This window comes from Oncorhynchus gorbuscha, linkage group LG16 (assembly GCF_021184085.1).
Source record: "Oncorhynchus gorbuscha isolate QuinsamMale2020 ecotype Even-year linkage group LG16, OgorEven_v1.0, whole genome shotgun sequence".
NCBI classification, from domain to species: domain Eukaryota; kingdom Metazoa; phylum Chordata; class Actinopteri; order Salmoniformes; family Salmonidae; genus Oncorhynchus; species Oncorhynchus gorbuscha.
In genome coordinates, this window is record NC_060188.1 from 38255915 (window position 1) to 38269523 (window position 13609).

At 41.2% G+C, this 13609-nt stretch overlaps 1 protein-coding gene across 1 annotated transcript; it reads right to left on the reverse strand.

The window, feature by feature from the left end:
• Positions 1-1809: 1809 nt before the first annotated feature.
• On the reverse strand, positions 1810-12722 carry LOC123999519 (grpE protein homolog 2, mitochondrial-like). The gene is made up of 4 exons (XM_046305386.1): positions 12517-12722; positions 4399-4558; positions 4167-4248; positions 1810-3830 (listed from the first exon to the last, which is right to left on the reverse strand). The coding sequence occupies exons 1-4, from the start codon at positions 12597-12599 to the stop codon at positions 3505-3507; spliced, it is 651 nt and encodes a 216-aa protein (XP_046161342.1). The 5' UTR covers positions 12600-12722; the 3' UTR covers positions 1810-3504.
• Positions 12723-13609: the final 887 nt, after the last annotated feature.

Here is a 13609-nt window from a genome sequence, read left to right on the forward strand (position 1 = left end):
TTCTCACATAATTAATTTGACAAAGATCCCACCATGTCAAACACTATCGGTTAGCCTTTATAAAATTGAACCAAAACTGTTTCCATCACAGCTGTCATTAAAAAAATATATATACGGTATGACTTTACTTGCATAAAAACTGTGGATGGAAACATGGTTAATGACAAAGTCCACTTCACAAATAATGTTTGATACTCAGGCTGCGGAGTAGGACTACCGATCTTCACTACCACCGGGCCTTCAGAAAAACTCAAACTTTCTACCCTTTTCGACCAGCAAGAAATGTCATGTTCCTGGTGTTCTCTTCTTCCAACTTTAGGGCTAGCTTCAAACTTCCCTTTTCCAAATCTAAAAACAGATCACCTTGCAGAACTCACCTCCACATTTCAAATGATTAAACTCAAGTGACACATTTTTTTCCAATACATTTATTAAGGCAATAATGTGATGTACTGTGATAGTCTGAAAGCAAAATAGTTTGTTAGAGAACACCATAACTTCTCAACCACACATGTGTGGTGCTTCATTTAAAGGCAAAATGACTTGATAGAAAATGTTATCCATACTATCTATGTTTTAAAAGGCTCAAAGATCCTTTTTAAAAGTATCTTTAACTGAACCTATTTCGTAGCTGCATCATACACAATACTCTGTGGGCAATGTTAAACATTTGTCTATATAAATACATAAATCCCAACATTTTCAATGTAAAAGGTGCCACCTTCATCATAAGGGACAATTACAGGTAACAGCACATTCTACGTAACCACCCCATCCTCTAATATCACAGATTCTCTCAAACGTCAAGAACTTAATTCTTACTTGCTCACATACAGGAAAAACAAAACAATTCCAAAGTGCAGCGTGATTAATGTGACCTCTAGAAATGTACACAGTCCACATAATAATGTGGGAGAAATGTACCGTAATTTCAGGACTATAACTACTTTATTCCCACACTTTGAACCTTGCGGTTTATACAATGATGCGGCTAATTTATGGATTTTCCCCGCATTCACAAGATTCGTGCCGCCAAAAAACTGAGCACCGTCACATAATGTGACTTAAATCGAGCACGCTCAAACTTCCCATCATTCTGATTACGGTAGTAATTTTGTCACCCTCATCATGGCAAAGACACGGAGAAATGCATATGATGCAGCTTTCCAGTTGAAGGCGATCGATCTGGCTGTTGGAAAAGGAAATAGAGCTGCTGCACGGGAGCTTGGCCTTAATGAGTCGATGATAAGACGTTGGAAAGCAGCGTGAGGAACTGACTCAGTGCAAAAAGACAACAACAGCTTTCAGAGGGAAGAAAAGCAGATGGCCCGAAGTATTTGCAGCCACTCGACATCAGTGTAAATTGTGCATTTAAAGGTGGCGCTCCTTGTTCAGTGGGAGGCTTGGATGACAAGTGGGGAGAAATCCTTCACTAAAACGGGCCGCATGCGAAGAGCAACTTATGGTCAAGTCTGCCAGTGGGTCCTGACAGCGTGGAGCATTGTCAAAAAATCCACTATCATCAACGGGTTTCGAAAGGCTGGACTGCTGCGTGTTGAAGGGGCAGCATGAGCTCAGTGGGGTATTTGCCTCCGGATGAAAGTGACGAGAGCGACAATGAAAACGATCCAACATCGGATGAAGCAATTCTGAGGCTATTCAACTCCGACACCGAAGGAGATTGCTTCAGTGGTTTCAGTGCACAGGAGGAGGAAGATAGTGACCAATGACTTTCTTGGTAGGCCACTCTTTAATTTTTGTTACAAGCCGTGTTTCGTTTAAATGCTGTGTAAAGTTAATTCGTTTCAATGTACCGGTAGGCACCTGCGGCTTATAGACATGTGCGGCTTATTTATGTACAAAATACATATTTTTTAAATAATTCAGTGGGTGCGGTTTATATTCAGGTGCGCTTAATAGTCCAGCAATTACGGTATGTGGACCTGAAACCAGAGATGTTCACAGTATTATAAGGGGTCCTTAAAGGAAACCTATCTTCCATTCACATTAGTAAACAAAAAGGTTTTCCTCAACCAGGTCTTACGCAAATATGCAGTATAACAATATCCTCAAGTACCTTTACATATCTTTAAATGTTAGTAAAATAGCTAACGGCAGTGTTTTCTATAAGTACATGGAGTAGCCAGCCAAATAGAAAAAGCAGCCAGCCAGGGAGATCCAGGCCTGAGAGGTCAAGGTGGGCATGTCCCCTGACATTTTTTTTAAAACAAAATAAGCTCTATTTTTGTGGCCTCTGGTACATTCTAATGTCCTGATTCAAATCAATATACACAGCTAAATTACATTAATAGTTTAATGACTTTCCCTCCCAGGGCTCAGTTTCCCAAATGAACAAAAGGCTTACATGTGTTTTAACTATGCATCTTTCCCACAATAACCAAAGATGTAACGTTTCCCAAAACACCACGCAGAAAGAACATTCGCCAAGTGTGTCGTTGGAGCATGTGTCGATACTGATAGGATCAAAAGAAAGGCATTGATTTTTTTCCGTTCACCAAACAGATCCGTTCAAAGACCCTACACTGGCAAGTCTTGTCATGGGGCTACGAATCCTAGGAAAAATAGAAAACAAGATATTTTGTTTCTTTGAGCCGATGCGATACAATGGACATATAACTACACTGTATTATTTATGAATAGTGAAGGGATATAGGAGATAGACTTTATTCCGTCAGTTCGACACCTTTTATAAACTAGTAAAACACTTGCAGTTCGGTCGTCAATCAAAGCAGAGCAAACAACCTACGCGCCTCACTCCATGGCTGTATTGGCCTATGAAACACGCAAAAGACAAATTAATGTGCCATAAAACAATAAGTGGATTTCAACTCATTGTTACCACTTTATATGGGACGTGTTAATTCACTCACAGGAGACGAAAGATAAGCATCATGCTCTCCCTCCTCCGTGAAAAGATTAGACTGCAGCCAACCACAGTATACAAAAAAATAATAGGTATTGAGAGCTGGGACAGACAAGCAGAGGGACAAACCATCAGTTTCCCTGTCATTGCTCACTTTTTGAATGACAGGTACCTGTCCTATCAATACATCACTAGAAGGTGCATGTCATTCATTCAAGTGGGAAAAGGCTATACAGACTTTTCTGACTAGCGAATTCAAACTTCTAAATTAAAAGCCTAGGTAGTTTATGAAGTAGCCGGCTTACAATGAGTCTTATCGTCTATTTAGCCGACGACCGGCACTTATGGAAAACACTAACACATTCACATGATTAGGCACAATCTAAAAATGATTATATTCTAGAAGAATGTGAACAAGCCCATTATTTTCAGATTGTAGAATATAGAAAAAGGGTTAAATAAGTTGTTATTTGCATGACTGTACATAATGAGAACTTAACCAAATTGGAACAACTCACTAAATCTGTAAAATCATTCAAAAACAAAGGATTGCTGCAAAGCTAGAAGTGTAAGGTGCAGACAGTAGAGTACTACAGCGAGGGCAGAGACTAGCACAAGCCCTAGTCCTGCTCCTGCCTTATCACAGCAATGCCCACCTGGGCATGACGAATGGTGCGTCCGTGGAGCTTGTACCCATCCTGTTTCACTACAGTAACGGTGCTGGGCTCCCCTCCCTCAGCAGGAGTGTGGCACACTATCTCATGCTGGTACGGGTCGTATTTATCCCCAACAGGGCTCATCTTATTCAGGCCGTGCTTTGTGAAGATCCCCTGCAGCCTGTCCTGGACCTGAGCCAGCCTCTGGCCCTCCTCTTCCTGCAGGTTGTCTGTAGTCTTCTCTAGCAGGTCAGCCACCTCAACCAGTTCACGGCAGAAACTCTGGATCCCTGTTTGAGTGGTGGTAAGGGAGAGGAATTAGAACTGCACAAAGTAGAGCAGCGGGGGTATTTCTTTGGGGGGAGCAATATACAAAAGTTGAGAACGAACATTGGAAAAACAATTTGATTGAGAAAATGTATTTTGTAGTAAATGTAGTTTATTTTCATTTTATGAATTGAAGGTTATTTATTGATGTAAAAATGTCATTAGATTTGGGGAGGAATCGCCAGAAATTGTGGTGGGAAAAAAATTGGGGTCCCCAGAAATTCAGGCGAAAATGAATACCACTGAAGTAGAGGCACCATACTAGGTATGATGTCAGGGTAAGAGAAAAAACATCTCACCAAAAAGCTTGGCGTCTTGGACAAACTTCTGAGTTCTTTTTCGAACATTGTCAGAGTCAGCCATGGCCCTTTTGTATCTTTCCTGAAATACAATACAGTATAGTACATCATATGTGATTACATTCTTTGTATTTCCAGGGGAAAATCTAAACAAATCTATGCCGGCTGTAGGTAGCACCAGTCAAGACAAAGAATCTTCCTCCTTACTCTCACAACCATCATGGCTCTTTACCGTGAGCTCCCTGACCTGCTCCTCCAGCTTGCTGGCCCTCATCTCCAGCAATTTCACATTGGTCATCTCATGGCTGGAGTCATCTGTGGTGTCATCACCATTGCAATTATCACCTGTTCCCCAATGCTTTGCCGCTGTGCTGTACAGGCCGATCAAAGCCCTGGAAAGCAAAACACTATTCAATTGTGCACCTAGCAAGAGACCATTTGGCTAGCGGTGTTTCTGTAGTGTAGGCTACAATGTAGGCCTACATGTAATGGCAGAGTTTGGAAAATAAATGCCCTCCTGATAAATACAAATCATCATGAAATCTTTCTGCCAGGAAGGCCCTACTTTGCAGTCAATTTAGTTGTTTTTTGAGGAAAGACTTTAGAAATGAATTCAAACAGCACATGACTGAATTGCGCTTCTCAAAGATTTAACCAATACTTTGGACCAATTATTTTGAAATATTTTTAGTATTTTATCCCCCTTTTATCCTAATTACAATCTTGTCTCATCGTTGCAACTCCCCAACGGGCTCGGGAGGCGCAGGTCGAGTCATGCGTCCTCCAAAACATGAACCGCCAAACCGCGCTTCTTAACACCAGCCCGCTTAACCCGGAAGCCAGCCTCAATGTGTTGGAGGAAACACCGTACAATCTATGACCGAGGTCAGCCTGCAGCCACCCGGCCCGCCACAAGGAGTCTCTAGAGCGCGATGAACCAAGTAAAGCCCCTCTGGCCAAACCCTCCCATAACCCGGACGATGCTGGGCCAATTGTGCGCTGTCCTATGGGACTCCCAGTCACGGCCGGTCGTCGTTAAATTCTGTGAGCTGCTCCATGCAACAACCAGTTGAAAGCTGAGCGCTCTTGCTGCCAATGCCGCCTGATATTCCACTGAAACTAGCCATGTGTGTGGCTAGCATGTGATATATTTGACGTGCTTTGCGATTGTGTAGGCTACTTTGTGCATAATTTCTCTATTGCACTACATAATTGACACGGCATACACCAGCACTACACTGCTTTGATACAGATCATTGGGGATTAAGAAGTGAGTATATGCAAAAAAGTGGGTATACGGCAGCATATACCCTCCACTACACCACTGGAGTGAGGGATAAATACCCAAGACGTGGAGATGATGGGGAACAGTGTGTATATCACTGTCTTTGCCAAAACTTTGCAATGTTTAGATCCATTTTTAGATGAACTCTGAGTATTGTTCCGTTACCTTTTTTCAGTATGTTGTCAAAAACGCTTTTTAAACTATTTTTGTAGATGATATGTAGGAAAGCCTGGAGTAGATTCACAGATAACGTAATCTCTATTGTACTCAACACTACCCTTTCCCACCTGGACAAAAGGAACACCTACGTGAGAATGCTGTTCATCGACTACAGCTCAGCGATAAACACCCTAGCGCACCTAAACCGCATCACTAAGCTAAGGACCTAGGGACTAAATGCCTCCCTCGGGCAACTGGATCCTGAACTTCCTGACGGGCCGCCCCCAAGTGATAAGGGTAGGCAACAAATTCTGTCACGCTGATCCTCAACACGGGGGCCCCCGAGGGGTGCGTGCTCAGTCCCCTCCCGTTCTCCCGGTTCACCCATGACTGCGTGGCCAAGCACGACTCCAACACCATAATTAAGTTTACGGACGACACAACAGTGGTAGGCCTGATTACGGACAACGATGAGACAGGCTATAGGGATGTGGTGCCAGGACAACAACCTCTCCCTCAACGTGATCAAGACAAAGGAGATGATCGTGGACTACGGGAAAAGGAGGGCCGAGCACGCCCCCATTTTAAATCGACAGGGCTGTAGTGTAGCAGGTTGAGCGCTTCAAGTTCCTTGGTGTCCACATCACAACAAACTATCATGGTCCATACACACCAAGACAGTCGTGAAGAGGGCACAACACCTATTCACCCTCAAGAGACTGAAAAGATTCGGCATGGGTCCTCAGATCCTCAAAAAGTCCTACAGCTGCACCATTGAGAGCACCCTGACTATTTGCATCACCACCTGGCATAGCAACTGCTCGGCCTCTGACCACAAGGCGCTACAGAGTGTAGTGCATACAGCCCAGTACATCACTGGGGCCAAGCTTCCTGCCATCCAGAACCTCTATACCAGGCGGTGTCAGAGGAAGGCCCTAAAAATTGCCAAAGACTCCAGCCACCTTTGTCATAGACTGTTCTCTCTGCTACCACACGGCAATCGGGACTATAGTGTCTAGGTCCAAAAGGCTTCTTAACTTCTTATGGATAGGGGGCAGCATTTTCACATTTGGATGAAAAGCGTGTAAACTGTAAACTGCCTCCTACTCAGTCCCAGATGCTAATATATGCATATCATTAGTAGCATTGGACAGAAAACACTGAAGTGTCTAAAACTGTTTGAATGATGTCTGTGAGTATAACAGAACTCATATGGCAGGCAAAAAAAACAGAAAAAAAACAACCAGGAAATGGGAAATCTGAAGTTTGTAGGTTTTCAACTCAGCCCCTATTGAATATACAGTGGGATATGGGTCATCTTGCACTTCCTATGGCTTCCACTAGATGTCAAAGGTCTTTAGAATGTTGTTTCAGGCTTCTACTGTGAAGGGGGGCCAAATGAGAGGGGATTGAGTCAGAGATATGCCAGCAGCCTCGGTCTCGTGACGCGCGGTCATGAGAAAGTTACCTCTCGTTCCATTGCTTTTCTACAGACAAATTAATACATTGTTTGATTTGTTTCTACGACCAGTAATATAACATTTTGAAATTTTCGTCCCACATTTCCGCTGAACTTGCCCGCGCCTCGTGAGTTTCGATTCGTAGACTAAACACCCTAACAAAAGGACGAATTTGGACATAAATGATGGACTTTATGGAACAAATCAAACATTTGTGTTTACTGGGATTCCTGGGAGTGCATTCTGACAAAGGTCATCAAAGGTAAGTGAATATTTATAATGGTATTTCTGACTTATGTTGACTCCAACATGGTGGATATATTCATGGGTTGTGTATGTAAACTGAGGTTTTTGGATATAAATATGAACTTGATCGAACAAAACATACATGTATTGTTTAACATGTTGTCCTGGGAGTGTCATCTGATGAAGAATATCAAAGGTTAGTGATTCATTTGACCAATATTTCTGCTTTTTGTGACTCCTCTCTTTGCTTGGAAAATCGCTGTATGCTTTCTGTGACTAGTTGCTGACCTAACATAATGATATGATCTGCTTTCACCAAAAAGCTTTATTGAAATCGGACACTGTGGTTGGATTAACGAGAACTTTAAAATGATGCCTAATACTTGTATGTTTGAGACAATTGAATTATGAGGTTTCTGTTGATTGAATTTGGCGCCCTGCAATTTACTGTTGGTGAGGGGCTCCGCTAGTCCTAGACGGGCTTACAGCTTATACCCCTAATCAAATGGCTACCCAGACTATTTGTTGTGTTTTCTTTACACTGCTGCTACTCACTGTTTATTATCTATGCATAGTCACTTTACCCCTATCTAGATATTACCTTAATTGCCTCGACTAACCTGTACCCCCCACACATTGAATCAATATCAGCCTCGTTATTGTTATTTTATTGTTGCTCTTTAAACTTTTTACTTTTGTTTATTTAGTAAATATTTTTCTTAAAAACTGCATTGTTAGTTACGGGCTTGTAAGTAAGCATTTCACGGTACAGTCTACACCTGTCGTATTTGGCACATGTGACAAATACAATTTGATTTGAAGAGGGGGATCCCAGCTTTCCATCCCTACTTTTTTTCTGAAATTCTAAATATGCGCTAACAGCACCATTTTAAAACAAATACTTTTTAGCAGCATGGCTAAGCACATTACCTCTTGGCAATTCACAGTGAGTGTATAGAGGAGAGTGGGGTAAAATATAACACTGGTCAATTGTAGAGTAACTTGGGATAAAACGCCACCCTACCTCAACATTTTTTGGGGGCATGACTTAAAAATGTGATGAGACAGATTACATATTTAGAGTGCAAGAGTAGTGGCAACCAGGGAAAGTGTTGGGTGACAAAATTGTGACATGAAGTAATTTCTATGTGAAGTACAGGCAGGGGACTTGTTATCCTGGTTGGCGGTTTACTCCAAGTTACACAAACAGGTAGGCCTACATTATATTCACTGTGTTTATGCAAGGTTTTGGGGAAATCTTTGCCTGTGTGTGTGTAGGTTATCCGCCCCTCCAAAGCATAATTCCGAAATTAGGGACAGAGATTTTTCATTAGAGAAGAAATAACTAGCATTGAAAAAGTTAATTGAGGATACCCTAGTTCACGTTTCACATTGCATTTATTAACTTTTAAAAAAAGGTAAGTGTTTTTAATTCTAGTACTGCTCTGCACCCAGAAGATTGTTAGCTAGCTAGCTAACATTAGCTCTGGTCCAACGTTAAGCCAACTCTCTGAAGTTCAAAGCATACACATTAAAACCAGTAGATAGTGATAGCGCTGACGTCATCCACTTATTCCTATGGAAAACTCCCAATGGCACATGAAGCCAGAAGTATGAATTTGAAGCATACCATTTTGCTGAATGGCACAAAAAAAGTGGCCATAAATAGCAAAGGATCATGGTCGGTGTAGTCGTTTTCATCCTGCCTGAGAGAGGCAACCCAAAGCTGCTAGACGTCAGCATCAATACCGGTAACATTTGGCTCTGGAAAACGTACCTCAATCCAGGAATGAGAAACGCATTGTACTCCAAATTGTTCCACTATCCCAACTGTTACACAGAAGATTGAAGGACTGCTAACTTAAAAACTAGCAGTCGTTTAATCTTCTCTGTGTAACAGTTGAGAAAAAGGGCAATTCGGAGTACAACGCATTTCTCATCCCTGGATTGAGGTATGTTTTCCACGCCATATCTCGCACCGGCTCCACAATGTCTTAAAACTTGTTGCGACTCTAGGGGCAGTATTTTCATTTTTGGAGAAAAAAAACAAGATGCTAGAATATGCATATAATTGACAGCTTAGGATAGAAAACACTAACGTTTCCAAAACTGTAAAGATATTGTCTGTGAGTATAACAGAACTGATGTTGCAGACGAAAGCCTGAGAAAAATCCACTCCGGAAGTGCCCCAGGTTTTGAAAGCGCTGCGTTCCAATGAGTCCCTATTGAGCTGTGAATGTGCTATCAACCAGCTTACACTTTCTACGTATTCCCCAAGGTGTCTACAGCATTGTGACATAGTTTTACGCATCTATGTTAAAGAATAGCCGTAGGCGGCTACATTGCGCAAGTGGTCACCTGATGGCTCCCAGGGTGACTCTCGCGTAAAATACAGAGGTAGGCATTACTCCAATCGGTCCTACTGAAAAACAAATTGTCCCAACGGATATATTATCGAATAGATATTTGAAAAACACCTTGAGGATTGATTATAAACAACGTTTGCCATGTTTCTGCCGATATTATGGAGCTAATTTGGAATATTTTTCGCCGTTTTCGTGACTGCAATTTCCGGGCGATTTCTCAGCCAAATGTGAAGAACAAACAGAGCTATTTCGCCTACAAAAATAATCTTTGGCTATCTACCTGGGAGTCTCGTGAGTGAAAACATCCAAAGTTCATCAAAGGTAAACAATTTAATTTGATTGCTTTTCTGATTTTCGTGACAAGGTTGCCTGCTGCTAGCAAGGCATAATGCTAGGCTATCGATAAACTTACACAAATGCTTGTTTAGCTTTGGCTGTAAAGCATATTTTGAAAATCTGAGATGACAGGGTGATTAACAAAAGGCTAAGCTGTGTTCCAATATATTTCACTTGTGATTTTCATGAATAGGAAGATTTTCTAGGAAGATTTATGTCCGTTGCGTTCTGCTAATTAGTGTTAGGCGATGATTACGCTCCTGCATGCCGGATGGGGAGTCACTAGAGTTAATATGCTGTCTGACCCTAGTGCAGGCTGTAAGCAAGCTGGTCAGATCTGCTGGCTAGACCTGCCATAGGATATCAACAGTGAGCAGTTACATGCATACAATAATGTGATTATTGTGAATAGTCAGATTAATATAACAATTTGTTTAAAATGTTTACATCCTTTGCAAGAATAACAATTTCCCTAATAATCCTGTTTACATGGACACCTCTGAAATCAGTCTAGCCGATGAGTCTTTGATAAATGCAGAAAATCGCCAATCAAAACAAACTTTCTACCACAATTGACCATGTTATTTTTGTGAATTATTTTTTATTTGTATGTGAAAACTATTTCTAAGATGCATACTTTCAGTTTTTCCAAACTCACTTCACTCACACATAAGAGGGAGACTTGCGCTACCGGTGCTGCACGTGAGCAGATCAAATTTGCCGCTGCAATGCCGAATTACATTACCTTAAGCCAAACAAGATAAGCAGTGTATGGTGTTTACTTCCATAACTGCCATAATCAGTTTAATATTCAATTATTAGTGTGTATGTAAACATAATCTGTGACAATAGCTGGCTGCTATTTAACTGATAGTTTGTCTGTCAAATCTGTGTCTTGGTGTGTATGGCCGGCAACTTTCATAGAGAAAACCCCCTGAACTTTTCGTGCCATTTAATAAAGAAAATGACAGCTGAGTTGTAAGTCCTGAGATCCCTAGCACATATGACAAAATCAACAGTAGAAAACAAAAGATATTGATCCGTTTTAAGCAAATGATCTTGTTGACCAAAAAGCTTTATACTAACATTCCCAATTTTTGGTCAAAAGGGATGTGTAATTCCCACTGAGGTATAAAGAAAGGTAATTCCCCCCCATTTTATGTGGTCAAAACATGTTTATGTCATGTAATAACATACTGTCCACATCATGGAAAAGAGCGTAATATAAATTAATGACATATTCAATTATTTTGCTATATCTTCATTTAAGATGATAGTAAATGAAGCAAACTCAAGATTTTTTTAATTCTATAATCACATTTCTCAATAGTTTAACCATTTAGCTAAAGATTTTTAAAATGCACAAATTAACTGTGCGATCTAGTTTAGAAATAACTCCCATATTGAATGTGCAGATCCTGGTTCTAATGTCAGTAGCCAGGTTTCCATCCAACCTTTTAGAGTAAAGTGTATGTAGGATAAACAACGTAATCACAGGCCTGGTGGGTCTACAGATTTCTCGTAAACTTTCCAAATGCCAACAAAACAAAATATGCTAGACAATGTGAGATCTTTCTGTGTCGGTCAAATTAATTATGCGAGAAATGGCGGTGGAAACGCTTTTATGCGCACATATTGATATAATAACCATCATATCGAAGTAAACTTAGAGTCACGCGATGACATGTGTGGTCCTCACACTACGACTCGGTAAAGTATGCAGTTTATTATACTACAGATCTAAATAAATTATGATTAACTTCACAGGGTGGTGAACGTGCAAGGTGATGGGCTTGATGCCCCTTTTCATAAATATCGAGGGTTTTATTCTGGTGACAAGACAATCGATGCTTGGCTGCTATTTGACAAATAAAAATTATTTCGCTCTTTTGTCCATACTAATCTCATCATGTAGGCTATTCCCTACATCCGCACTGTATATGCAAGATGTTGGCTAGAGTGCATATGCCAACATCAGCGGGCACATTCGCTATATAACGCACATTTTCTTTGTGACCAAATCGCCAGTAGAGTTAAATACGATAGAAACCCATTTAACTTGTATTTGTTATTCGGTACATGGTCATTTAACCCCAAAATGTATGTTGAAATCATCACGCAAAGACTAGTCAATATGATGGAAACATTTCTGGTGGGAAAATGCACATTGTTTTTATGCAGACTTTAGAATAGTCGCATGAAAATCTGTCGCCAATTGGGATGGAACGCTATTTTATGGCAGCAGCCCATTCCTTCGACTTCCCTACAAATAACTAGTTAACTCGTTATGAATCATAAATTAGATAGCTAGCGAACACTTACTTAATCTAAAACTGTCAAAAGTGAGCTTAACCGTTAACACTATTAAACGAACTAATGTTGCTAAAAGCACCGTTAGCTCGCTAGCTAGCTTTTGTTCCCGTAGCGTTGAAAGTTGTGTCTTTACTTTACACATTATTTTTTTTCAATAGCTAGAGGGATATGTTGACAAACCTCACCTGTGATCATTCGACAAAAATAGTTGTAATCTGCCGGCGCAGTTGAGACTTTTCCGAGCCAAGAAAAGACAGCACACGGCCATATTATTCAGACTCTGTTAGCTAGTTACATTCACTGACAGCAGAACAAAGCCAGACCTGTGGAGAGAAACCACTTGCAGAGGCACACTGTCGGCTGTGGGCGGGGTCGTTCCCCACCACCACAAGTTTTCATTTGCGGAGGCTTTCCAGACAGACAAGCGATGGGCAAAGCTGGGTTCGTTTGCTAGAGTGGGTTCTTCTTCGATGAGGTTTAACGGTGGTTGGCATCCAATAAATGTTGCATTACCGCCACCTACTAGACTGGAGTATAACTCCTTTATACTTTGCTTATCAACAAAAAAAATCGAATACCCTACCATCTAACACTACACTCACACTACACTACACTAACACTACACTCACAAATTGATGATTTGGGGTGTTTAATTTAACTTTTGTACACCTGTGGTGTTCCCGGTCAAAAATGACCAGTCAAAAGAAATTAATGTGTGAGATTACAATTAGCACCCCTACTCTTACGATAAGTGCCATGGGATCTTCTGTTTCTCCAATCACGCCACCCTGTCTGCGTCACACCAAACGATGAGCATCACAAACACGGGGATTCTTCCCCTTCAGTTGGTCAGCTTTGACATTTACCTCTACCAAAGTAATCACTCCTTTCAATGGCACCCTTTTCTTGAGAGCAAAACAATTCACATCTCTTGTCCCCATTCGTTTAACATGGAGTGCCTGCTCCCTCTGACCAGCAGAAACACATACAAGACAACCTCTGGTTACCCTCACTGATTCCACAGCACCCAACTCTGTTTTCATCCGTGCTGAAATCTCAAATGAATCAGCCAAAAGGCAAGGGTCCACTTTTCCCAAAAACTTCGCTCCTACCATCACAGACTCATCTTTATCCTGACCTCAGTTTCCGAGAACTTTGCCACACCTACCAAGTCTTCTTGAACTGCACTGTTGGTTAAGGGCTTGTAAGTAAGCATTTCTATACTAGTTGTACTCGACGCATGTGATAAATAAAGTTTGATTTGATTTTGTTCTTGAT

Excerpts from the sequence above, each read along its gene's own strand:
- LOC123999519 (XM_046305386.1), bottom strand. The coding sequence starts at position 12,599 with ATGGCCGTGTGCTGTCTTTTCTTGGCTCGGAAAAGTCTCAACTGCGCC. Across the intron at positions 4,559-12,516 it reads TTTTTGTCGAATGATCACAG|GGCTTTGATCGGCCTGTACA; the intron begins GTGAGGTTTGTC and ends TTTGCTTTCCAG. Across the intron at positions 4,249-4,398 it reads AGCAGGTCAGGGAGCTCACG|GAAAGATACAAAAGGGCCAT; the intron begins GTAAAGAGCCAT and ends ATTGTATTTCAG.